The sequence below is a fragment of the Nannobrachium achirus genome, assembly GCF_963921795.1.
Source record: "Nannobrachium achirus genome assembly, chromosome: 2".
NCBI classification, from domain to species: domain Eukaryota; kingdom Metazoa; phylum Chordata; class Actinopteri; order Myctophiformes; family Myctophidae; genus Nannobrachium; species Nannobrachium achirus.
Window position 1 is genome coordinate 74,434,965 of NC_137811.1, and position 24,412 is coordinate 74,459,376.

The 24,412-nt window shown below is 43.2% G+C and overlaps 1 protein-coding gene across 1 annotated transcript; it reads left to right on the plus strand.

The window, feature by feature from the left end:
- Positions 1-1,660: 1,660 nt before the first annotated feature.
- On the plus strand, positions 1,661-18,095 carry has1 (hyaluronan synthase 1; the record flags this gene model as incomplete). Its single annotated transcript, XM_080744411.1, has 8 exons — positions 1,661-1,769; positions 2,537-2,735; positions 3,404-3,612; positions 5,684-5,862; positions 10,994-11,219; positions 13,446-13,578; positions 16,135-16,372; positions 17,658-18,095. The coding sequence occupies 8 exons, from the start codon at positions 1,661-1,663 to the stop codon at positions 18,093-18,095; spliced, it is 1,731 nt and encodes a 576-aa protein (XP_080600537.1).
- Positions 18,096-24,412: the final 6,317 nt, after the last annotated feature.

Consider the following 24,412-nt stretch of genomic DNA (forward strand, 5'->3'; position numbering starts at 1 on the left):
GATAATATTTGGAATGTATTTAGTCTCATTTTAAACTTGAAGTACTAAGTCAGTTCTAACCGAAATGGCTATTATCTCAACGTTTTCCTAAATAAATGTATTAACATAAATGTAATTTGTGTTAACCACAAATGATTCTTTGGGGCATCTTTTTGACCACTTAAACCCCAGCATCCCAATTTTAGGTTTGTCTAAATATACCGTAAGCAAAGAGCCAAATTAGTAGAGCTTGTAGATTGGCTATTGATGGTGTGTAGAGGTTAAAAAAAAGGAGCTGACCAAATACAGAGCCATGCAGGACACCGGCTGATGAAGCGTTTTAAGCGGTTCTTTATAGAACCACCTTGGTCTGAAAGGTTCTTTCTGCAACCAAAGTAATGGTTCTTCTATGTGGCATATCAGGGCCTTTTCCACCGGCAAAGAACCGGTTCCAGAACCGGTTCAACTTTCTTGGGAACCTTGGTTTGTTCTTGCGAACCAGCTTGCGTTTCCACCAGACTGAACCAGAGCCTGGAACCACAAATAACAAGGATTTTGTGGTTCCCGTTCGGAACCAACTTTTACGGTTCGGAACCATCTCCGGTTCTCGGTGTAAAAGCTCACCTTCTGGTTCATCCCATAGGCGGGAGGAAGAACCAGAACCGGTTCTTTGCCGGTGGAAAAGGCCCCTTAGAGACATAAACGCATTTCAGCGTTTATGTCCCCAGATATATACATTTACAACACTAAGAGATGTTCATGTCCTTAAAGATATTCCACAGATATGGAACTGAAGCTCATATATACATCAATACCACTATAAGAGATGTGTTGTCATTATGTCCCTCCCTACGCTATACAACAGATATTCAACATGGAGCTGAAGCTTGTACTGTATATATATTAATAACTATAAGAGATGTATTGTCATCATAGATATTCCACAGACATGTATAGTATACAGTACATTATAACACTATAAGTGATGTGTTGTCATCATGTCCCAGGTTATACAATGGATATTCAACATGGAACTGAAGCCTGTATATACATTAACCCATTTAGGCCTAGGATTATTGAATGCTTTAACCAGTGAAAAATAGCAGCTCTACAAGCTCACAGCGCGCGCTGCAAGCTTGTAGATCTGCTATTTTTGAAAAAGTCGTGAAAATGTGTGCAAATCTTTGAATATATGTATTTTCTTAAGCGAACGTTTGTAACTCAAATTTTGCTTCTGGGGTGTCCCTGGAACTAAATATGTTGAATGGGGGTCCGTGGCCAAATAAATATCATTTTGGGGGTCCTTCACATGAAAAGGTTTGAGAACCACTGACATAGTAGTCTCTCAAGAACATGCTAACTGAGCTCCAGTTAAGTGAAAAAATGACCTTTTCTTTGACGATGGCTGGCCAGATTGCTGACATAGAAACATAGGTTTTTTCAAAAAATCTTAGAAGGATTCAAAAGGCACAAAAAGGGTCAAAATTTAAATTTTCACGATTTTTCAAAAATAGCAGATCTACAAGCTCACAGCGCGGCACTCGGTGCCGCGCTGTGAGCTTGTATATCTGCTAATAGTTAAAGCATAAAATAATGATACACAATAATGTGTACCCGTTCTGAATGGGTAACATAATAATAAGAGATGTGTTGTCACCTTTCTGTACAACAGATATTCAACATGGAACTCAAGCCCCTGCTCCAGAAGCTGGGCTCGGTGGTCCGGGCCTTCTTCACCTTCCTGTTTGCCCTGGTGGTCCTGGGGGTGATGGTGTGGGCCTACGTCAAAGGTGGGGTTTTATCGATCACGACATGTTTAGGATGTGATTTCATCTAGCATGTTGTGTTCTAGATGTTAGCAGGGTTCCCACGGTCATGAAATTCCTGGAAATAATTTTGAAATTAGAAAAATATTTTTCCAGTACTGGAAAAGTTTTGGAATTTTTCAAGGGTCCTGGAAGGTCCTGGGAAAAAATAGCTATGCATTGTCTTTGGTTATTGATTTTGTTAATACCTCTGAAATGACAAATTTAGCCGATCTACATGCTCACAACATGCTCACAAGCATGTAGATCTGCTATTTTCACAATAGAACTGTGTTATACAAAATGCCTCAACTCTTAGTGCTCGTCAGGGTGGGGGGGGGGGGGGGTCCCCAGTTAAAACATGATTATTTCAGGGGTCACAGCCTGAAAAGGTTGAGAACCACTGGCATACACTACCTGTCTTTAGGCACTGCGCATAGGAGTATGCGACCTGTTATTGAGCTGAATTATTGTTGTCCTGGAAATTGGGTTAAATATTCTGGAAAAGTTTTGGAAAAGTTTTGGAAATTAATTTGTAAAAATGTGTGGGAACCCTGTGTTAGGTTCATTGTTTTACTACGGCATTGTATCGTTCGGGGTGTAATATTTACATTATATTATCATACAGGGTTCCAGTTAGCTACCTCTCCCTATGGTATCATATCGTTCGGGGTGTAATATTTACATTATATTATCATGTAGGGTTCCAGCTGTTCGGGGTGTAATAATATTTACATTATATTATCATGTAGGGTTCCAGTTAGCTACCTCTCCCTACGGCATCGTATCGTTCGGGGTGTATGGTCTGCTGCTGGGTCTTCACGTTCTGGTCCAGAGCTTCTTCGCCTTCATAGAACATCGTCGGATGAAGACCCTGGAGGAGCCCTGTACCTTCACCAAGACTGTGGGCTTCACCATCTCTGCCTACCAGGAGGACCCTGCTTACCTCAGGTACCCCTAAACATACCCTATAACCCTACCCTAACCCTAAAAGTACCCTAAAACTGACCCTACCCCTACCCCTAACCCTGTATCTTCACCAAGACTGTGGGCTTCACCATCTCTGCATACCAGGAGGACCCTGCTTACCTCTGGTATCCCTAAACATACCCTATAACCCTACCCTAACCCTAAAAGTACCCTAAAACTGACCCTACCCCTACCCCTAACCCTGTACCTTCACCAAGACTGTAGGCTTCACTATCTCTGCATACCAGGAGGACCCTGCTTACCTCTGGTACCCTTAAACTTACCCTATAACCCTAACCCTAAACGCACCCTAAAACTAACCCTGCTTACCCCAGGCAAGAAATCTACCATCACACCTTAACCATAACTCAAGTCTAAACATACCCTAATCCTAAACCTACCATAACCCTAACCCTGCCAGGGGGACCCTGCCTACCTCATGCAAGAAACCTAACATAGAACCAACGCTAGAATTAGAGTTAACTGAAATAAAGACTAAAAACAAGGCTTTAAAAATGTATTGTTTGTTTACAAGTAAGATCCGCAAGCTAAGATCTACAAGCGTGAAGCAGCACGCTTTTGAGCTTTGCTGCTTGTGAGTGTGTGCATATAGTATAAATTAACATTTGTATGTGACGATCATCTTCCAGGGAGTGCCTGAACTCCATCCGGGCTCTGAAGTACCCCCCAGAGCTGCTGCGTGTCATCATGGTGGTGGACGGCAACACGGAGGAGGACCGCTACATGATGGACATGTTCAGGGAGGTGTTCCAGGACCAGGAGCCTGGGTGCTACGTCTGGAAGAACAACTACCACACCTGGGACCCCCTGGAGGCTGCCCGGGAGGCTGGGCTCAAAGGTAAGAACACCTGGGACCCCCTGGGACCCCCTGGAGGCTGCACAGGAGGCTGGGCTCAAAGGTAAGAACACCTGGGACCCCCTGGGACCCCCTGGAGGCTGCCCGGGAGGCTGGGCTCAAAGGTAAGAACACCTGGGACCCCCTGGGACCCCCTGGAGGCTGCCCGGGAGGCTGGGCTCAAAGGTAAGAACACCTGGGACCCCCTGGAGGCTGCACAGGAGGCTGGGCTCAAAGGTGAGAACACCTGGGACACCCTGGGACCCCCTGGAGGCTGTAGGAGCGAGATCATTTAGTGACCTCCAACCTGGTCGTAACCTGGTCGGTAGTTTTCACCGACCGGGTCGCTAAATCTACCGACCGAGCTGCAAAATCACCGACCAGGTCGCTAGATCTACCGACCGGGTCGCTAAATCTACCGACAGGGCTGCAGTTTTAGGTCGGTAGATTTAGCGACGCGGTCGGTAGATCTAGCGACCCGGTCGGTGGATTTAGCGACCCGGTCGGTGGATTTAGCGACCCGGTCGGTGGATTTAGCGACCCAGTCGCTGAAAACTACCGAGCACATTGCAACCCGGTTGGAGGTCGCTAAATGATCTCGCCCTCTCTCGCTGCCCAGGAGGCTGGGCTCAAAGGTGAGCTAGCCGGGAAAGTCTCCATAGTCTGAAGTCACATTAGTCCGACTAAGGTTAGGATTAGGGTTCTGGGTTAGGGTTACTATTCACCAGGTTAGCATTCACCAGACAGTGTCAGCAGGTTAGCATTCACGAGACAGTGTCAGCAGGTTAGCATTCACCAGCGTCGGACTAATGACACATCGGAACAACGCTTCGCCGCCCCAGCTGGACACCAAGTTTAGTACTCACATTTTTATGCTTACGCATGTAAAATGGTAAATGGTGCATTCATATAGCGCTTCTATCCAAGGCGCTTCACATAGATTGTGCATTACATTCACCCATTCACACACACACATTCATACACTGATGGCGGAGGAAACCATGCAAGGCACCAACCTGTTCACCGGGAGCAACTAGGGGTTCAGTCTTGCTCAAGGACTCTTCGACATTAAAGCTATACTGTGTAAGATGCTCAACTAGTGGTCATTAGCTCTATAGCAAACCGCGGTCGCGTCCACGTCTTTCGGCCGTTTTTCGTACCTTCACATCCCCGCGTCTGCTTCCACCTCGCCGAGAGCTATCTTTAGAGGGGTCCCTGGTTCCTGTGCGTTCAGGCATTCCGGAGAAACGGACTCCTTCACCCTGCCTGGTAGGCGAGATTACCTTTTGAGTATAGAGACACACGGGCGACTACAAATATGGCGACCCCACTTCAAGATGCGCTGTGATTGGCCAGCAGTGTATAACCCTCGCTGTGATTGGCCGGTAGTGTGATGACGTAATTTTGCCGGGAAATCCCGCCCCTGTCACGGCTAAGTAGAAAACATATAAAGAGAAGGCTTGCTTCAGAAGCTGAAAATGGGGGGAGTGGGGGTTCTAAAACTTTAGCGATTTAACAGTTAGGACAATTTTAAGATTTGTTTTATAAAAAAAGTTACATGGTATAACTTTAACTAAGCTCGGGTTCAAACTGGGAACCCTTCGGGAACCCTTCGTGCTCTAATAACAGTTTCTCTACCCCTGAGCTATGCCACCCATAAGTATATAGTAAGTATATACTTACTATATACTACTTACTACTTACACTTTACATGTACTTGAGTACAAGTAGCAATACCTCTGTTAAAAGTAAGATATCTGTATTTTTTACAGGATTTTACTTGAGTAGGCTTACAAGTGGGAAAATATTGGTATTGAAACATACTGTACCAAAGTAAAAAAGAAAAAAGAAATTCTTCCTTTTTTCCCCACTTCAACAATAGCTGATCTACAAGCTCATTTTTGAAATAACCAAAGACTAAAGTGGTTAATGTATAATATAATTCAGCAAAGGTATAACTTAGTAACTAAAGCCGTCAAATAATCAAGAGTAAAGTATTGAAAAACGACCTCAACATTGTACTGTAGTGAATGAATGTACTTATGTGTAGTTGCTCTCCCCCTGTGATCATCAGCTCCCGGGTCCGGGGAGGACGGTGCCGGGTATGTGCCTGGGGAGGACCCCCAGCGGCGGGAGGTGGAGCATCTGATCAGCAGCAGACAGTGTGTGTGCATCATGCAGAAATGGGGCGGCAAGCGGGAGGTGATGTACACCGCCTTCAAGGCCCTGGGCGCCTCCGTGGACTACATACAGGTACCACCACCTCTTAGCTTCCTTACCCTAACCCTACCCTAACCCTAACCCTACCCTAACCCTACCCTAATCCTAACCCTTCAAGGCCCTGGGGGCCTCCGTGGACTACATACAGGTACCACTATCTATTAGCTTCCTTTCTACACAGGAGCTGAGTGTTTATAGTCAGGGAATATCTTAAAAAGTCCTGGAATAAATTCCTTACCAAAACATTTCTTCACCAATGTGTTTGTAAAGGTGTCTAGTAACACATCTCACAAAGACTGAAATTCAGTTTCCCTACGAGAATCCGTTACAGCTGATGAAAGTTGGAGTCCCATTAAATTAACTACACTAACACACCAAAATAAATATGCTTTAAGTAGCATGTGAGGGGTTGAACTAAGGTTTTTTAATGATTCTGAATCCATTGAAAGCATTTGTTTTGCACAGAAAACATTCCTTGGGGTAAAGGCGGCTCCCACAAAACAGTGAAAAGTGATGACACATCACTAAACCATAATTTTATGGGGGCTGTTTTTAGCCCAAGGAATGTTTTGTGCAAAACAAATGCTTGCAATGGATTCATAATCATTAAAAACCCCTAGTTTGACCCCTCACATGCTACTTAGAGCATATATATTTTGGTGTGTTTTATCCTGTATAGTTAATTTAATGGGACTCCAACTTTCATCAGCTGTAACGGATTCTCCTAGGGAAACTGAATTTCAGTCTTTGTGAGATGTGTTACTAGACACCTTTACAAACACATTGGTGAAGAAATGTTTTGGTAAGGAATTTATTCCAGGATTTGACACTATTTCTGAAGATATCCCCTGACAATTACTGTAGCTACGGCTTGCATTCACGTCATTTCGAAAAACAAAGAATGTCAAAGAACAGGTCACCCATTTTAGACCATTATCTTGATCTTGTAGAGTAGCATAGAGTGGATATTATCTTGGTCTTGTAGAGTAGTATAGAGTGGATATTATCTTGGTCTTGTAGAGTAGTATAGAGTGGATATTATCTTGGTCTTGTAGAGTAGTATAGAGTGGATATTATCTTGGTCTTGTAGAGTAGTATAGAGTGGATATTATCTTGGTCTTGTAGAGTAGTATAGAGTGGATATTATCTTGGTCTTGTAGAGTAGTATAGAGTGGATATTATCTTGGTCTTGTAGAGTAGTATAGAGTGGATATTATCTTGGTCTTGTAGAGTAGTATAGAGTGGATATTATCTTGGTCTTGTAGAGTAGAATAGAGTGGATATTATCTTGGTCTTGTAGAGTAGTATAGAGTGGATATTATCTTGATCTTGTAGAGTAGTATAGAGTGGATATTATCTTGATCTTGTAGAGTAGAATAGAGTGGATATTATCTTGGTCTTGTAGAGTAGTATAGAGTGAATATTTTTAAATAGGAAAATGAGTTAAAGTGGTTTAACAGTTTTTTTTAGCAGCTGCAGGGGAAGGTGGAAACCCCTGGCTTCAATGACCTCTGGGTCACCACCACTGTTTTATGGATCCCACGTGGGAAATCCAGGAACTCTCTCTCTGTCTGTCTGTATTGGCCTGAGAAAACATACGTTTACATTGCCAAAGCAGAGACAGTACAATATCAATCAATTTTTGATTGATTGATTGATTGATTGATTGATTGAAGAATTTATTAGAAGTTTGCAATAGAAAAAAGTACAAAATCACTGGTACAAGGTCAACTAAAAGGAGATCCTAGAAAGCAGAGGCTTATTTCCACAGGAACCACACTCTAAGTATCTCATATAACATTGAAAGACAGATGGATATAACATAGTACTTTATCTAGGATAATATCAGTTTCAAAAGCAGAAAAAGCATAACATCAAATACAAAGGCAGAAAAAAGGGTGGGGGGGAGCATGGGGGCTTAGTCTATTTACAAGTCACGGGTAGCAGCCGCCTGAACTTTTCATACCGATTTTGAAGGAGGCTAGGGATTTGCTCTCCTTTAAGGCCTGCGGTAGGGCGTTCCACATGTTGATGGTATAGCAGGAGAACGAGTTATTGCCTTGTTTAGTGTTAAATCTACGTTGATGATGATTAGTGGAGCTGCCTCTGGTGTTGTGATCGTGAACATCCTTGACCTTTAAGAAGTAGTTTGTCAGGTAATGGGTATCTTGGAGGTGTAGTGAATCTTGTACACCAGGCCCATTGCAAGATGCTGTACTCTGTCAGCTACTTTGAGCCACCCCACGCTTTCGTGGTGATGATCGGTAAGGTGGGCCCGAGGAGGAGGACCAAGCACGACCCTAATTAGTTTGTTCTGGGCTGTTTGGAGCTTTAACTTTAAAGGTGATACACCATGCATTTAAAAAGTATTTGTCATATTGTTTATGTCCGAAAAACGTTTTTCAAAAGGTTTGAGGCTAAATTACCACTCCAGAATAGAGAGCCTCTCTCATTTTTGAATGGCTACCACCAAAGTTTTTTTTTTAATTTTTTTTTTTGAAAAATATTTTTTTAAAGTTTTTTTTAATGATGACGTCACAATCGGCAGATGACGTCACAATCGGCAGCAAATCTGGATAGCCTGTTTTGAGAACCCGTGGGATACTTTTAACCTTCGCCTTCTCAAAACCAGAGAAAGACACAACGGTCAGAAATGGGACTTTGTGAGGATAGAAGGTGCTAGTGGGACCCCAAAAAAAGGTTTTAAAATAGGAAAAGTGAAATTTCATGGTGTATCACCTTTAAGGCAGCTGCACGGTGCATCACGATACCAGATCAAATCAAAACTAAATATGTACAAGTGAAGGGAGTGAAACGGTTTTCACGTATCAAGGTTACTCAGTGCAGACAGTGCAGGGATACACAATGATTAGTAGTCTTTAAGGTGCTTGTGTTCCATTTGATATCCTTCTCTTATCACAGCAGCTCTCATGAATCTTGCTGCAGTGTTTGCACATTGTTGTACTTCACCCAGCAGATATGGGACGTTTTTTTTTTGTAATCATGGTCATCAGTGGTGTAAAGTAACTAAACTACATTTACTTAAGCACTGTACTATTTTGAGGTATTCACACTTTACTTGAGTACTTCCCATTTCCAATACGTTTACTTCTACTCCACTTCATCTCAGATCCAAATATTGTACTTTTACCCCACTGCAATTATTTGAATGCGTAAGTTACTTTGCGGATCTAAACGATTATATTATAAAACACACATTGATCCACTTTAGCCCTATTTTATACCTAGCCGATCTACAAGCTTATACCTAGCAGATCTACAAGATCTACGAGCTTGTAGATCTGCTTTTTTTCAAACATGTTGCACTTTTACTTTTGTTATTTTAGGTCGTTTTTGATGCACTTTTTGATACACTTTCGTATTTTTATCAAGTACATTTTGAAGTCCTGACGTTCACTTGTAACAGAGTATTTCTATACATTGCGGTATTGATACAGGGGTTGACACTAAGGTCTCAGAGGCACTTGCCCATCGGGCAAGTACAGGTCATGTTCTACTTGCCCGAAGGTAATGCCCACTTGCCCGAAAAGTAAATCGTCCATTATAAAATGACTAGAGGGTCGCGGCCCTTCGGGCCGCTCACATCTAGTAAAAAAAAAAAAGTAAAAAAAAAAAAAAAAAAAATTGGGGGGGGGAACTATTGTGTCGGAACTATTGTGCCGCAGCGCACGTTTCCGGTCGGACATATTTGACCGGCGGACTATTTTATACAGAGGCAAAATATGAGGGTAATAACGAATACAACTGTATACAGAGGTTTGGAAACGACATCTTGCAAAGGTGACATGGGTGTTTGAATTTTTAAGCTATATTTAGTACATATGTAGTACATCTTGGCCAAGTGGTTTGGTATTTAAGTTAGCGATACATGACCCGGAAGTAGATCACTTACTCATATGTAGTACTTCTTGGCCAAGTGGTTTGGTATTTAAGTTAGCGATACATGACCCGGAAGTAGATCACTTACTCTTTTGTAATATAAAGATAGGTACGATTTTAATTACCGCTCAATTTCACACTTATTTCTTTACCTTCTGGGGCTGTGCGATAAAATGTCATACCTCAATACCTCCAAATCCAAATACCAAATACTTTAGCTATGATTGAATATGTCTATGGGTTCACACTTGTTATTTTTAAATGTAGCAACAGTAAAAACAGCACATTATAGGTGAATAGTGCTCTTATTTTACATTCCACAGACCAGAAGACACAGCGCACTGGCCACGTTCAGGTGTTTAGACAGATATCTCGTATTGTGTTTATAGACATTTGTGCCCCCTTTCAAATGATCACTTGCCCTGTCGGGCAACCTGAAAGCCAACTTCACCTGCCCTGACGTTTTATTTACCTGCCGGGGGCAGGTGGGCAAGCCTTAGTGTCAATGCCTGTGATACGAATGTGAGTACTTTTTCCACCGCTGTTGGTCATGTTTTCAAACATTTCCCCCTCTCCCCAGGTGTGTGACATTATTTTATGCTTTAACTATTGAAAAAGTAGCAGATATACAAGTTCACAGCGAGCTTGTAGATCTGCTATTTTTGAAAAATCATGAAAATTCAAATTTTGAATTCTTCTAAGATTTTTTGAAAAACCTATGTTTCTATGTCAGCAATCTAGCCAGCCATCGTCAAAGAAAAGGTCCTTTTCACTTGACTGGAGCTCAGTTAGTCTGTTCTTGAGAGACTACTATGTCAGTGGTGCTCAAACCTTTTCATGCGAAGGACCCCCAAAATTATATTTATTTGGCCACGGACCCCCATTTCAAAATATCTAGTTCCAGGGACCACCCAGAAGCAACATTTGAGTTCGCTTTAAAAATACATATATTCAAAGATTTGCACACATTTGCACGACTTTTTCAAAAATAGCAGATCTACTGAGCTTGTATATCTGCTATTTTTCACTGGTTAAAGCATTCAATAATTCTTGGCCTAAATGGGTTATAGGGGAGATATAATGGACCGAAGTCAAGTTTCCTTTCTTTGTACATTGTTGTACTTCACCCAGAAGATACAGTATGGGATTTCTTTTTTTTAATCATTGGCCATGTTTTCAAACATTTCCCTCCCCCTCTCTCCCCCCCCTCCCCCTCTCTCCCCCCCCCCCCCCCTCTCCCCCCCCCCCCTCCCCCTCCCCCCAGGTGTGTGACTCCGACACCAAGCTGGACCCCATGGCCACCCTGGAGCTGGTGAAGGTGCTGGAGAGCAACCAGAGGTTCGGTGCGGTGGGAGGAGACGTGATGATCCTCAACCTGAAGGAGAGCTACGTCAGCTTCATGAGCAGCCTGCGCTACTGGATGGCCTTCAACGTGGAGCGCTCCTGTCAGTCCTTCTTCAACTGTGTGTCCTGCATCAGCGGACCCCTGGGTAAGGACCCTATAGTGACCCCTAACCCCTGACCCCTGGGTAAGGACCCTATAGTGACCCCTAACCCCCCTAAAGCCGACATCATAGTCGCCTGGGCGGTGGAAGGCTTTACACCGCGGTGTAGTCCTTGCGAGTCTTTTTGAGTCATGAAACTACAACGTTACGTCATTCCTCGCGGTGGAGAGCTTTACACCGCGAGTCCCAACACATCTCTCTGTTTTTGGAGTGGTGAAAGCACTCCCAATAGACAGGTATGTCCGTGGGTATGTCCGTGGGTGGGTTGGTGGGTGGGTGGCTGGGTGGCTGGCTGGCCGTGTCCGTAGCCTGGCAATACCTCGAGTGGCCACACACAACACACTAGTTAAAGGAGGGGCGCTGTTTTGTGCAGGCCAGGCACACTCAACACACACACACACATACACGCACGCACGCACGCACGCACGCACGCACGCACGCACGTACGCACGTACGCACGCACGCTGCTCAGATTCACCACTCCACTTCGAACCGAGGTTTGATTTTTACTATCAGACAGACAGGCTCTACACCCCGTTCACTGATTGGTCAATCTAGACCAGTCAGTCGCGGTGTACAGGACTCCACCGTGAGTGACTATGATGTCCTGCACTTATTTTCTGACTTGAGGTGGAGAGCTCTCCACCGGTGGATAGCTCTCCACCGTACACTCTGATACGGGCTTAACCCTAACCCTAATATTAAAATTTAGGCCTAGAATTGTTGAATGCTTTAACCAGTAAAAAAATAGCAGATATACAAGCTTGCAGCGCGGCACTCGGTGCCGCGCTGCGAGCTTGTAGATCTGCTATTTTTGAAAAAAGTCGTGAAAACGTGTGCAAATCTTTGAATATATGTATTTTTCAAAGCGAACGTTTGTAACTCAAATTTTGCTTCTGGGGGGTCCCTGGAACTAAATATTTTGAGATGGGGGTCCGTGGCCAAATAAATATAATTTTGGGGGTCCTTCACATGAAAAGGTTTGAGAACCACTGACATTAGTCTCTCAAGAACAGACTAAATGTACCCCCATTGGTACCACCCAAATGCATTTGGGTCCCCATCCGGAATCACTGGGGGTAAAAAAACTATAATAAAGGAAGTCTTAATCTTAGGAATGCGACAAATGCAAACAAAGAGATCCTGTAGACCTTTGCTGTGTGTGTCTCTCTCTCTCCCCCCATCTCCTGTCAATCTACTGCTCACTATCAATAAAGGCATAAGAATAAAGAAAATAAATTAATAAAAAAGAACTGTAAATGCTACTGTTCCAAGTACAGCATCACATTTCACCAATGTCTTCTGGGACTTCTCCCCTGGGACTTTAAGCGCAATATAGTTTTTCCCAACTTTTGGGAAAACAATGTGACCGTAGAAACCTGTGTAAAAACCTGCAAAAAATGTTTTTTTCAGACATTGTGAAAATAGCAGATCTACATGCTCACAACGCCTCACAGCGCGAGGCGTTGTGAGCATGTAGATCTGCTATTTTCACAATAGAACCGTGTTATACAAAATGTAATGCCTCTTTTCCATGAGGACTCCCATCTTTGCCATACCCTAGCTTTTGCTGAACTGACGCCACTGTGTATAACTATAACGGGGTGTCATTTTGTGCGTGTATAACGGGTGTCATTTTGTGAGTGTATAGCCTAACGCAGGGGTTTTCAAAGTGGGTGACGGGGCACCCTGGGGTGCCGTGACAGCAGTCCAGGGGTGCCGCAAGATAATTTGATACTATTTGGAATGTATTTGGACTTGAAGTACCAAGTTATTTTCAGTCAGTTCTAACCAAAATGGCTGTTATCTCAACGTTTTCCTACGCAACATAATCACTAAAATATCGTCACTGTCAGGCAGAAACCTTGTATCTCCAAGTTCTAAATGTGTACGTCTTTTGCCCTGCTTCATCATACAAGACCGTCGCACAAAACTAGTGAAAACAGCCGATCTCTGCTGTTTTCACTATAGTACATTTTATAGATGATAAATACAAAACGAACGGTTTTGGACATACAAGGTTTCCACCCGACAACGACGATATGCTATAAATATAAGGTGCTGGGAGTGAAAATTATAATGTAGGGGTGCCTCGGATTAAAAATATATTGATGGGGTGCCCTGAGACAAAAAAGTTTGGGAACCACTGGCCTAACGGGGTGTCATTTTGTGCGTGTATAACGGGGTGTCATTTTGTGCGTGCCTCCGCAGGTCTGTACAGAAACGACCTGCTTCAGCAGTTCCTGGAGTCCTGGTACAACCAGAAGTTCCTGGGAAATCACTGCACCTTCGGGGATGACAGACACCTCACCAACCGCATGCTGAGCATGGGCTATGCCACCAAGTAGGTCTAAAATTACTCCCTCAAGGAACACTGGTGATGATGGGCTATGCTACCAAGTAGGTCTAAAATTACACCCTCAAGGAACACTGGTGATGATGGGCTACGCCACCAAGTAGGTCTAAAATTACACCACCTGTGGAGTTTGCATGTTCTCCCCGTGTCTCCTAGGGTAGATACCCTCACAAAAACATGCAGTAATCCTGGTCTCTATAAAGCCTCCCCCTGGCCAGCCGGGGCGCCTGATGGAGGGGAATGGAACTGGTTGGAATAACGTGTTCCTTCCACGCGCTACGTCCAACCGGGGAAGCTCCCCCTGTCAGGTGATAAGAAGCGGCCTGCTCACTCCTCATGCATTGAAGGAAGCATGAGCTCAGTTCGGGGCCCTCCCCAGGTTGGCAGAGGGAGAGTAGAGCCCAGGATCACAGCTTAGGCAATTGGCACCGGGTGAAAAAATGGGTTACAAAAATCGTGGGATAAAAATTTAAAAAAAATAAATAAATAAAATTACACCCTCAAGGAACACTGGTGATGATGGGCTACGCCACCAAGTAGGTCTAAAATTACACCCTCAAGGAACACTGGTGATGATGGGCTATGCCACCAAGTAGGTCTAAAATTACACCACCAAGGAACACTGGTGATGATGGCTGACATAGTTACAGTACAGCCTCTGTCACTGCTATTATCATCACCACCATCGCACATATGCCAACTTCAGCTATTGCTGCATAATCTGCTAATAATCCGTTGTGTGTTTTCACATTGTTGTCCATTGCTCTTTGAAACACTTTCAATCTTGCGGTCCTATTTTGAGTAATGAACTGGGGGAAAAGAAGTAAAAAAAAAAGTTCGAGGACAGTTCCCAACAAACCTTTCTGTACAGTACGTCACTCCCTCCACGTCTCTCTTCTCGTTTCCTGTCTCCACTTACTCTATCAAAAAAGACAAAAAATACTGTTAAAAAAAAACCTGTATAAGCTCACAATGCATTGCAACCTGTTGTGAGCTTGTAGATCTACTGTTTCTGCTATTTTCAGAACATGTTTTAAAGCGTAAATTGATTAAGTACATTTTTTGGTCATAGTAGCTTCGGGATCCAGGTATTTCATTCAAGAAAGAAAAGACTGGGTAAGGCCCCCTGTAACTGTGGTTCAGCCAATCAGGCGAGTCTGTGTGTATACAAACACCCCCCCCCCCCCCCCCCTCCACTCTACGACAGGCATCAAACAGGTCGTTGTCTTTGATGCTTTCATTGATAAGAGAGATCACTAACGAACACTTGACACTTTTATGGCCCAACCAATTACCTCAGTTCACAACCCCCTTTGAAGTTCAAAGGGAGCAATTAACCCATTTAGTGCTCCAGACATGAACGGGTTAAATGTCCAGCGCGCCTTTCGCCTGCTCCGTCCGCGGCCAGTCTCTTTATTTTGAAGGCCAGAAGTCGATTGCGCAAACATTTCCTGTTTGACGTCATGACGTCATTCACCGGAAGTGGTCATCGTCCCATGCGGTTGGAGTAATGGCGGATCGTTGCCTTTCAGCTTGTGTCGAGAATCTAATGCCATCCTAGGCTTCAAAAGTGTTTTTTGGAGAAAATGGACATTAAAGATGAGATAGACCGTCGGCTACCATGTTAACACATGGGCGGCCAAGGTTTATAACATTTATAGCTGTTGCTGGTGCCACCATTGACTTACGTTATGTTTTGATGAGCCCCGCAAGCTTCGTGCGTGTGCACGTGCGTGTCCAGAGAAGATTGAGGAGGTACTCCATTTGTTTACAAACGCTCGCGAAACTCGCGGTAAAAAAATCGCGGTAAATTCGCGGTAAAGTGTCGCCGTGAAAACAATCAGCTCTCTGCCTCCATGGGGCTGTTTTTACCTCATTCTCAGATAAAGCCGTTCTTATGTTTCAAAGTAGAATCTAAAGCCATGTAAAATCCTTCCGTGTGGGGAGAGACAGGGGGCTTCCTGCCCTGGCTGGGTGACGTAATGGATTCAGGGCATGCAAAGGGAAGCTGCGGTCTCGAAAAGTTAACTATTTGTTGACTCGTCCCTCGACGATATAACTTCCTGTGGCAGGGTGACATCTAGTGGCCATAACTCGTCCCTGAACGCGTTTGGCTCCCCAAGTGTTAAGGGATTACTATTTTGTGCACGTGAATCCGCGATGATGATGAATCGGCGAGTCCAATCGTGCCAGCACTTTCCAACGGACCGTACGGTAAGCTTGCCAGCTTTACTGTATATACAGTATATAGCGCGAGTATACTCGGGATCGGCACTCCGAGTACTCGAGTATTTTTCACAAGTATTCTCGGGATCGGCTACAAATGGGTTAAGTGCTCTGGCTGAGCTCCTGAAAAAAAAAAAACAAGAGATTGGTGAACAAATGCAATTGGTCGGAGAGATTGTATCCCCACCCTTTTGTGCCAAAGAATGGCCGCGCTCTACCAGCCAATGGTCGTAGTACATTATTTATTTGGATTATTGGATTATTGGTATCAATAATACATATATAATCATCAGCTAACGGTCTCCTTACTCCCCTCAGGTACACGGCCCACTCCAAGTGCTACACGGAGACCCCCGGAGCCTTCCTGCGCTGGCTCAACCAGCAGACGCGCTGGACCAAGTCCTACTTCCGCGAGTGGCTGTACAACGCCATGTGGTGGCACAAGCACCACCTGTGGATGACCTACGAGTCCATCGTGTCGGGGGTCTTCCCCTTCTTCGTCACCGCCACCATGGTGCAGCTGTTCTGGACGGGGACGCTGTGGGACATCCTGTGGGTGGGTATAACAACAATACTAATTGCGACCAAAGGTCGCAGTACACCATGAGAAATGTTGCAGCTTGTCTCCGTCTGTCTGTGTCAGTCCTTCCTTCAGTCACTAAACATTTTCCCAGTCTATTGGTTCCCTTGTCACCGTGACATCACTCTGACATCATGCTCTGATGTCACTGTTCAGGGGAACCACTCTTATCAGAATGGGTTTGCTGCTCTGACATCACGCTCTGGCTTGATGTCCCTTTTATGCCCATATGTTTTATGCCCATATGTAGTCGACAATGTGATGTCAGAACATGCCCATATATGGGCATTCCCAAATCACACTTGCAAATGAATTACGTCCTTGTGCGTTTTATGCCCATATATGGAGATCCCTGTCCCGATGTCATCAATATTAAGGGCATATCTGGGAATGCCCATATCTGATAATGCCCATATATGGGCATGTTCTGTAAATTATTTTAATCATCCCAGATGATTAGTTTAATGTGAAACATTGTTTTCTCACTCAACAGTAAACAAACCAACATAGGGTATCTGCACATTTCTAAAGTGACAATTTAAGGACTTTTAAGAACCTTTTATTACCCCTAAAATAAAATCAACATTGGCCATATTGTCAAATATTAGGCAGACATTTTTAAAATAGCCAATCTACATGCTCACAACTCCTTGTGGCGTTGTGAGCTTGTAGATCTGCTATTTTCATTAAGTAAAGAACATATTGTTTCCACCTCAGGTGCTGTGCTGCATCCAGCTCATATTATACTGTAGTTAAAGGTTAAAATGTTTCTATGTCAGCAAACTGGCCGGCCATCGTCTAAGAAAAGGTCCATTTAATTTCAACTGGAGCTCAGTTAGTCTGTTCTTGAGAGACTACTATGTCAGTGGTTCTCAAACCTTTTCATGTGAAGGACCTCCAAACTGATATTGATTTGGCCACGGACCCCCATCTCAAAATATCTAGTTCCAGGGACCACCCAGAGGCAAAATTTGAGTTACAAACGTTCGCTTTAAAAATACATTATATTCAAAGATTTGCACACATTTTCACGGCTTTTTCAAAAATAGCAGATCTACAAGCTCACAGCGCGGCACTCTGTACCACGCTGTGAGCTTGTATATCTGCTATTTTTCACTGGTTAAAGCATTCAATAATTCTAGGCCTAAATGGGTTTTAAATACGTTGTTTCATAAGGTTAATATCGCTCTCTACAGGTGCTGTGCTGCATCCAGCTCATATTAAATCCATCGTTTCATGAGGTTAATATCGCTCCCTACAGGTGCTGTGCTGCATCCAGCTCATCGGCCTGGTGAAGGCGGCGTACGCCTGCTTGCTGCGCCGCGACCTCATCATGGTGTTCATGTCGCTCTACAGCGCCCTCTACATGACCAGCCTGCTGCCCGCCAAGTATTTCGCCATCCTCACCATGAACAAGAGCAGCTGGGGGACGTCGGGCCGCCGCAAGATGGTGGGCAACTACATGCCACTGCTGCCTCTGTCCGTGTGGGCCGCCGTGCTGCTGGGCGGCCTGTGCCACACGGCGTGGCGCGAGTCGCAGCAGGGCTGGCTCACCGATGCCAAGCGCGAGGAGACCAAGTTCCTGGTGTTCGGCTGCGCCGCCTACCTGATCTACTGGACCGTCATGATCTGCCTCTACTGCCTGTGGTTCCGACGCACCTGTAGGAGGCGCCGCAGGACCTATAATATCAACGTGTAGCGAGCGCCGTGCGGAGGAGAGTGGAAACAAACGAACAAACCGGCAGTCGGTTTGAATACTGAATCTGCCGGGTTCACGGCTCAAGGAGACTCACGGTTGTGACGAGAACCGGCCAGCACTCGAAGTTATTCTGGTACCTTTTTAAAGGGGAATACGACTCATTTTCAACGTTGAACTATGTCAGTAATATACCTTAGAGTTGTTGAGTGGATGTAAAGGGTGCCAACAGTGACGCAATTGTAGTCCTTAGCGGCCATATTTTGGGTCAAAACACAGGTGTTTCAATTGTTTGATTGCATAGAACTAATGCTCTACTCCAATCAGAGCACCTGTGTAAGGCTGTGGTGACCCAAGAAATGGCCACTCTAGAACTACATATTGGCACACCCTATAAGAAAAACCTTCATGTTGCCACTGATCACGTGACCCCACAATCAATCCTCCAGTTCTAGGCAACACAGAAGGGGACGTTAAAAAGTACCAGAAGGACTTGTGTGTGTTGGCTACTCTTGTCCTTGGAACCAGAGCCACTGAGCCAGACTCCATGTACCACTTGTTTTGGTCCGATATGTCGGCCGGACGTTTGACTTCTCTTCCGACGTCGTTGTTGTGCGATTTAAGCGCGTCGACGAGCGGAGACCTTCACACAGCCACTATTTAACTGAGTTTACATAATGAAAACATGTATTTATTTTGTGCTTCAGTAACAACTTGCAAGAGGCTTTCTTGCACGGCTGCTAAACCGACGAACAGTATGTTTTAAAGGTCGATCTACATCGTTGATCAAACCAGCAATATGGTTAATGGTGCTGTGAGTGATTTAGCTTTGTTAAAGTAATAGAGTTATAGCTCTATATTCCCTTAGTAATCTTTTTCCCTGTCTCGCTAGCTCTTAAACAAAATACATTTTCAGGAGACCGCAGTTACTGAACCATGAATAGGCTACTATCAGAATACAGAGTTTACTTCTAAAAATGTAAGTCTTTGTTTTAACAAAGTAAATCTAGATCACCAACAGCACCTTTAATATCCGTATTGTACTTATAGGAAAATACAGTAACTAGTAACTACCTAAGCAGTTAATTCAAAAGAGATTATTTTGTGATACGAAAAACTAATATTTGGCGTGACATGCAGACAAAGATCACCAAAGACTTTACACTTTACACTAGAATCGACATCCATGGCATTTGTTAATGATTTTGTACTATAGTTATTGGTTTTGTTTTTATTGTTATTTAAACTGGGTAGAAGTTGAAGTACCAGAGTGTATGGATACGGTGTTAAACAAGCAGTTCATAAACGTTGAAATATGGACTCTCTCCACTGAAGGACATTAAGGCACCACTTGAAGCAACCGGCGGAGCACAGAGCTGTGCCGTACCGACCGTTCCTTTCTCATTACTCTTGCACTGGAAAGCCAACTTTTCTGGGTGGCAGCAACAACTCTCCGCTCCGCTCTGCAGCCTCGCTGACAACACAGAACATGAACTGTTCCAGTTCCCTCCTCGCAGAGGAAGGAAGGGGCGAAATGTCAAAACCAAAAGTTCCTCTCGGTTAAAACTGACTTTCTTCATGAACTACAGTATATGCTGTTGATGATGGAACAGTAGATACATATAGAGCAGCGAAAGACTTAAGTGCAATACTTTCGGCCAGTGGCTCTCAAACAGTTTCACTTATTTGAAAAGGTTTTGTACCCGGGGACCCCCCGGGGACCCCCATACATGAGAGAACATGTAAAAAAAAAAAAAAAAAAAGAAGATCTATGATCTCACAACGCGACATCATGGCACGGTGAGCTTGTAAATCGTCTATTTTTCGTCTAAGTGGTTATTAAACTGTTCCTCACTTTGCTGGGGACCCCCTGGAACCCCCTGAAGGACCCTTGCTGGGGCGGACCCCCCCAAGGCCCTGCCTTGAGGACCACTGTGACAGAGACTTATTTATACTTGAGTGAAGTCACCAGATCTCAGTCATCATGAGACCTGGATAATCAATCATATAATAATGATGTGATTTATTGTGTACATTTAACGTACATTTCATAGGAAAATACTGATCTGTGCTGTCAGGATGAAACCTTGTATGTCAAATAACCACTTTTTAATGGAATAACCTGTGTTCTAATAGTTGTTTTTAATTATTAAATAGATATTTTTTCATTATTTAAACATTAAAAAAAACACTCAACCTGATATATCGCAAAAGTTAGCCTATGTTATAGGCTAACATTTGCGATATTTTTTTTTCTTTTTTGAAAAAATGCATGATACTTTTGCATGACACTTTCAAATGACCAAGTAGGGCAATAATTTGTGAAAAGAAAACATGAAAAAGTTGAAATATGAATATGAAGAACAAGGTTTCTGACTAACAGTGACTATATTAATATGATCAACGGTCTGTTGATATGTGAAGGAGGTGACAGATGCACTTTGCTTTGTGAACTTGTATCGTTATTGCCTATGGAATCTGGTTTTTTTATTTTTTTATATGGTTTATACAGATTGCTGTCACAAATGCTGGAAATGGTCTCAAACTGTGAATAAATTAATGGTTTTGGGATGTTATTTTTGAATGAAAAATAAACTATTTTCTGAGATTCAAATGCTCTGTTCATTCTCTGGCAAACACAATGCACACAATTCACTGGTTAAGTCAGTTTATTTGAACATAAAAACATTTGCAGATTCTATTCCGATGCTATTGTAATCTCAGATTATGTTTAACCTCATGCACATAAACCTGCTAATATGCTATATGTATATACTGTATACACATGTCTACTCGTTTTAGAATGTGATTACTTTACTTTCATTTTTTATTTCCATTCTTCCTATTCATCTTATTCCGTACATGAGCATATCGTATTTTTGCTTAGACATAAAATCTATCTTCCATTTCTTTAACTGTGAATACTTTTTGAAATGTTGTTCATTTTTGTGTTCTTGCCCTGCCTTGACAAACTGTTATGAGAAAGAAAACCAACACTAAAACTAATCCATTCTAAACTAAAACCTAAACCTAATCCAAACCAACTGACAGTGAAAACAAAAAGTCAAAACAAAATAAGAATTAAAAACCAATGAAACATTTTAACCTACATTAACTTTGATAGAATAGTGTTGGGAGGAACGGTGTGTGTGTGTGTGTGTGTGTGTGTGTGTGTGTGTGTGTGTGTGTGTGTGTGTGTATCTAGTTAATGTAAGTGTTCTCACATTTAGATATGAGGGTAGAGTCTTGTTAAAACATCATTATAACACAGCAGACAGACTACAGTGCTGCCTGAAACAGAGAGGAGAGACATGCAAGATAAGATAGACAGACAGACAGACAGACAGACAGACAGACAGACAGACAGACGTTATTTCCCGTAAGAGAGAGCAGAGAGAGTCATGCAAGATAAGAGACTCATGGAACATAATTATCATCTCTGTAATTAATAATTATCAACTGTCTTATCTCCTTAATGTTCATACTTTTCGATCACACTATAGGGTCACACAAGAGCATTAAAAGTAGCAGATCTACAAGCTTGAAATGTGCCTCGATGCGACACGTTTTAAGCTTGTAGATCTGCTCCAGCTTCTACTTTTTAAAATGAAAAAAAAAAAAAAAAAAAAAAGAAAAAAGCCACCATTCTTATCCAAAGAAGTTGAAAACATACAAACTCAAGGAAATTGCCTGGTGCGGTAACATCGCATCAGGCCTAAAGTCTTACAGTTGGTATTGTTTGTTTAGACAGATATGCTTTGCAATTCTAACTCCAAACCATCGTTTTCCAGACTGAGAAAAAATACATCATAAGTGAATCACTCTGGCCCTGTTTAAAACAATGTGAAAATAGCAGATCTACAAGTTGGAGACGTTTTTGTTTTGTGGCTGCGAATATTTGATTTTCAACTGACGGACGGTTATGTTTGGCAAACGACGCGATTGTAGCCCTGAAGAAGCTCCCAGCCTTTAATTAAAACCGAACTGAACTCAAAGTTTTATGCGTTTTCATAATCTTTCAGACTAATGTTTGTTGTGACAAACAAGTACAACATGTACTTTAGACTGACTAATACACCTACAGGCTCTGACACATCAAAGCCTGGCTTTTAAATTAGACCTTTTCATGTTTCAGAAGAAGTTAAGAAAGAGACAATGCGTCCCAAAAGCACGGCAGATCTTCTGACTGATTTTATTTCTCTTATTCAGTTCCCTCAGCTCGAAAAATGCATACTTTTCTTACATAATTCACTCATTAAGTGAAATAAAACCATCATTAAGCAAAAACATTCACCGCAGCTATAAAACTTGTCGATCAGGTTTTTTTTAATTGGGGGGGTTTTCGGTCGAAACGACCTCCAAATTTCCTCTCCGGTAGGAATTTAATTTCCCAGCGAACCACCGACCATGGTCCTCATTAAAGCTTTTAGGCCTAGAATTATTGACTGCTTTAACTGTTGAAAAATAGCAGACATACAAGCTCGCAGCGCGGCACCGAGTGCCGCGCTGCGAGCTTGTAGATCTGCTATTTTTGAAAAAGTCGTGGAAAAAGTGTGCAAATCTTTGAATATTATGTATTTTTAGAGCGAACGTTTGTAACTCAGATTTTGCTTCTAGGTGGTCCCTGGAACTATAATATTTTGAGATATGAATATTTTTTTACAGGGGTCTTTCACATGAAAAGGTTTGAGAACCACTGACATAGTAGTCTCTCAAGAACAGACTAACTGAGCTCCAGTTCAAGTGAAAAGGACCTTTTCTTTGACGATGGTTGGCCAGATTGCTGACATAGAAACATATGTTTTTCAAAAAACGTTAGAAGGATTCAAAAGACACTTATAGAATCGGGTCATTCAAATTCCAATTTTCACGATTTTTCAAAAATAGCAGATCTACAAGCTTGCTGCGCGGCACTCGGTGCCGCGCTGTGAGCTTGTATATCTGCTATTTTTTTAATATTTAAAGCATAAAATATTGCGTCATATTGTGTTTAGGCCTAAATGGGTTAAAGCTTTTATCTGTGGGCATATATCACTCAGGTCTCCCTTCACTGGCTCCTGCATGCTGCCAGCCCTGCGCCCACCAGTACAGCACCGTGCTGGGTGCAGTGTGTTGCACCAGTACAGCACCGTGCTGGGTGCAGTGTGTTGCACCAGTACAGCACCGTGCTGGGTGCAGTGTGTTGGCATTGTTTTGGCGGCCATGGCAGACATGACTGCCTCTCCGTGTCCTCCCTCCCTCCTACCTTCCCTTCCGGACATGATGGAAGCTCTAACTTATCGCTCTGTTATCAGCAGGGACGTGCTGGGCCCCTGATTCAGCCCGGGAAAAAGAGTTGGAGAGGCCCCCATTGTGCGCTATAGAGAGAGATCTCTCTCTATAGCGCTGCTGCTGCTACTCAAAGATTTGCCATTTCAGATCATGACAAGTGACAAGCCAGTGGGCAAATCACATGAGTTATATTTCGTCGTTGTCGGGTGGAAACCTTGTACGTCCAAAACCGTTTCTTTTTCTACCGTTTCTATTTAAAAAATGATTTAAACTAGTGAAAACAGCCGATCTACAAGCACACAACGCCTCGCACCGCGAGGCGTTGTGTGCTTGTAGATCTGCTGTTTTCACTACTTTTGTGCGACGGCCTTGTATGATGAAGCAGGGCTTTGCTTTGAGAAAAAGATTACAAATTTGAAACTTGGAGATACAAGGTTTCTGCCCGACAATGACAATCTACTTTGTTGGCCGCCCAGCCCCCAAAATGGAACGAAGGCCGACATTTTATTTTTAATTTTTTTCCTAATGGCCGGCATGGACGGCCAGGAATGAACCGGCCGTTCGGGAGTTGTCCCGCTTTACCCAATGGCCAGCACGTCCCTGGCTTATCAGCCAACACAGGAAGGCTGTTCCAACCTTCCCTAAAAACACCCTGGGCAACGTGCCACACCACCCATCCTAGACTCTCTCCTCCCTCCTCCTGGCACCCATGGGTGCTGTCTGTGGGAGCCATGGGAGATCTGCTGTTTGAAAAAAATCGTGAAAATGTGTGCAAATCTTTGAATATATATTTTTTCAAATCAAACTTTTGTAATTCAAATTTCTGCTTCTGAGGGGTCCCTGGAACAACATATTTTGAGATGGGGGGACGGTGGTCATGCACTTGGTGCTGCGAGCTTGTATATCTGCTATTTTTTATAGTTAAAGCATAACATCATGGTTAAAGCGACACAGATGCGTTCACCTTGTGTCCTTGTATACATTTTGCTTTGCTTTGCCGTCATTTTGGAACAAATAGCAGTGTTTATTTTTTCTCTATAGATTTAAAT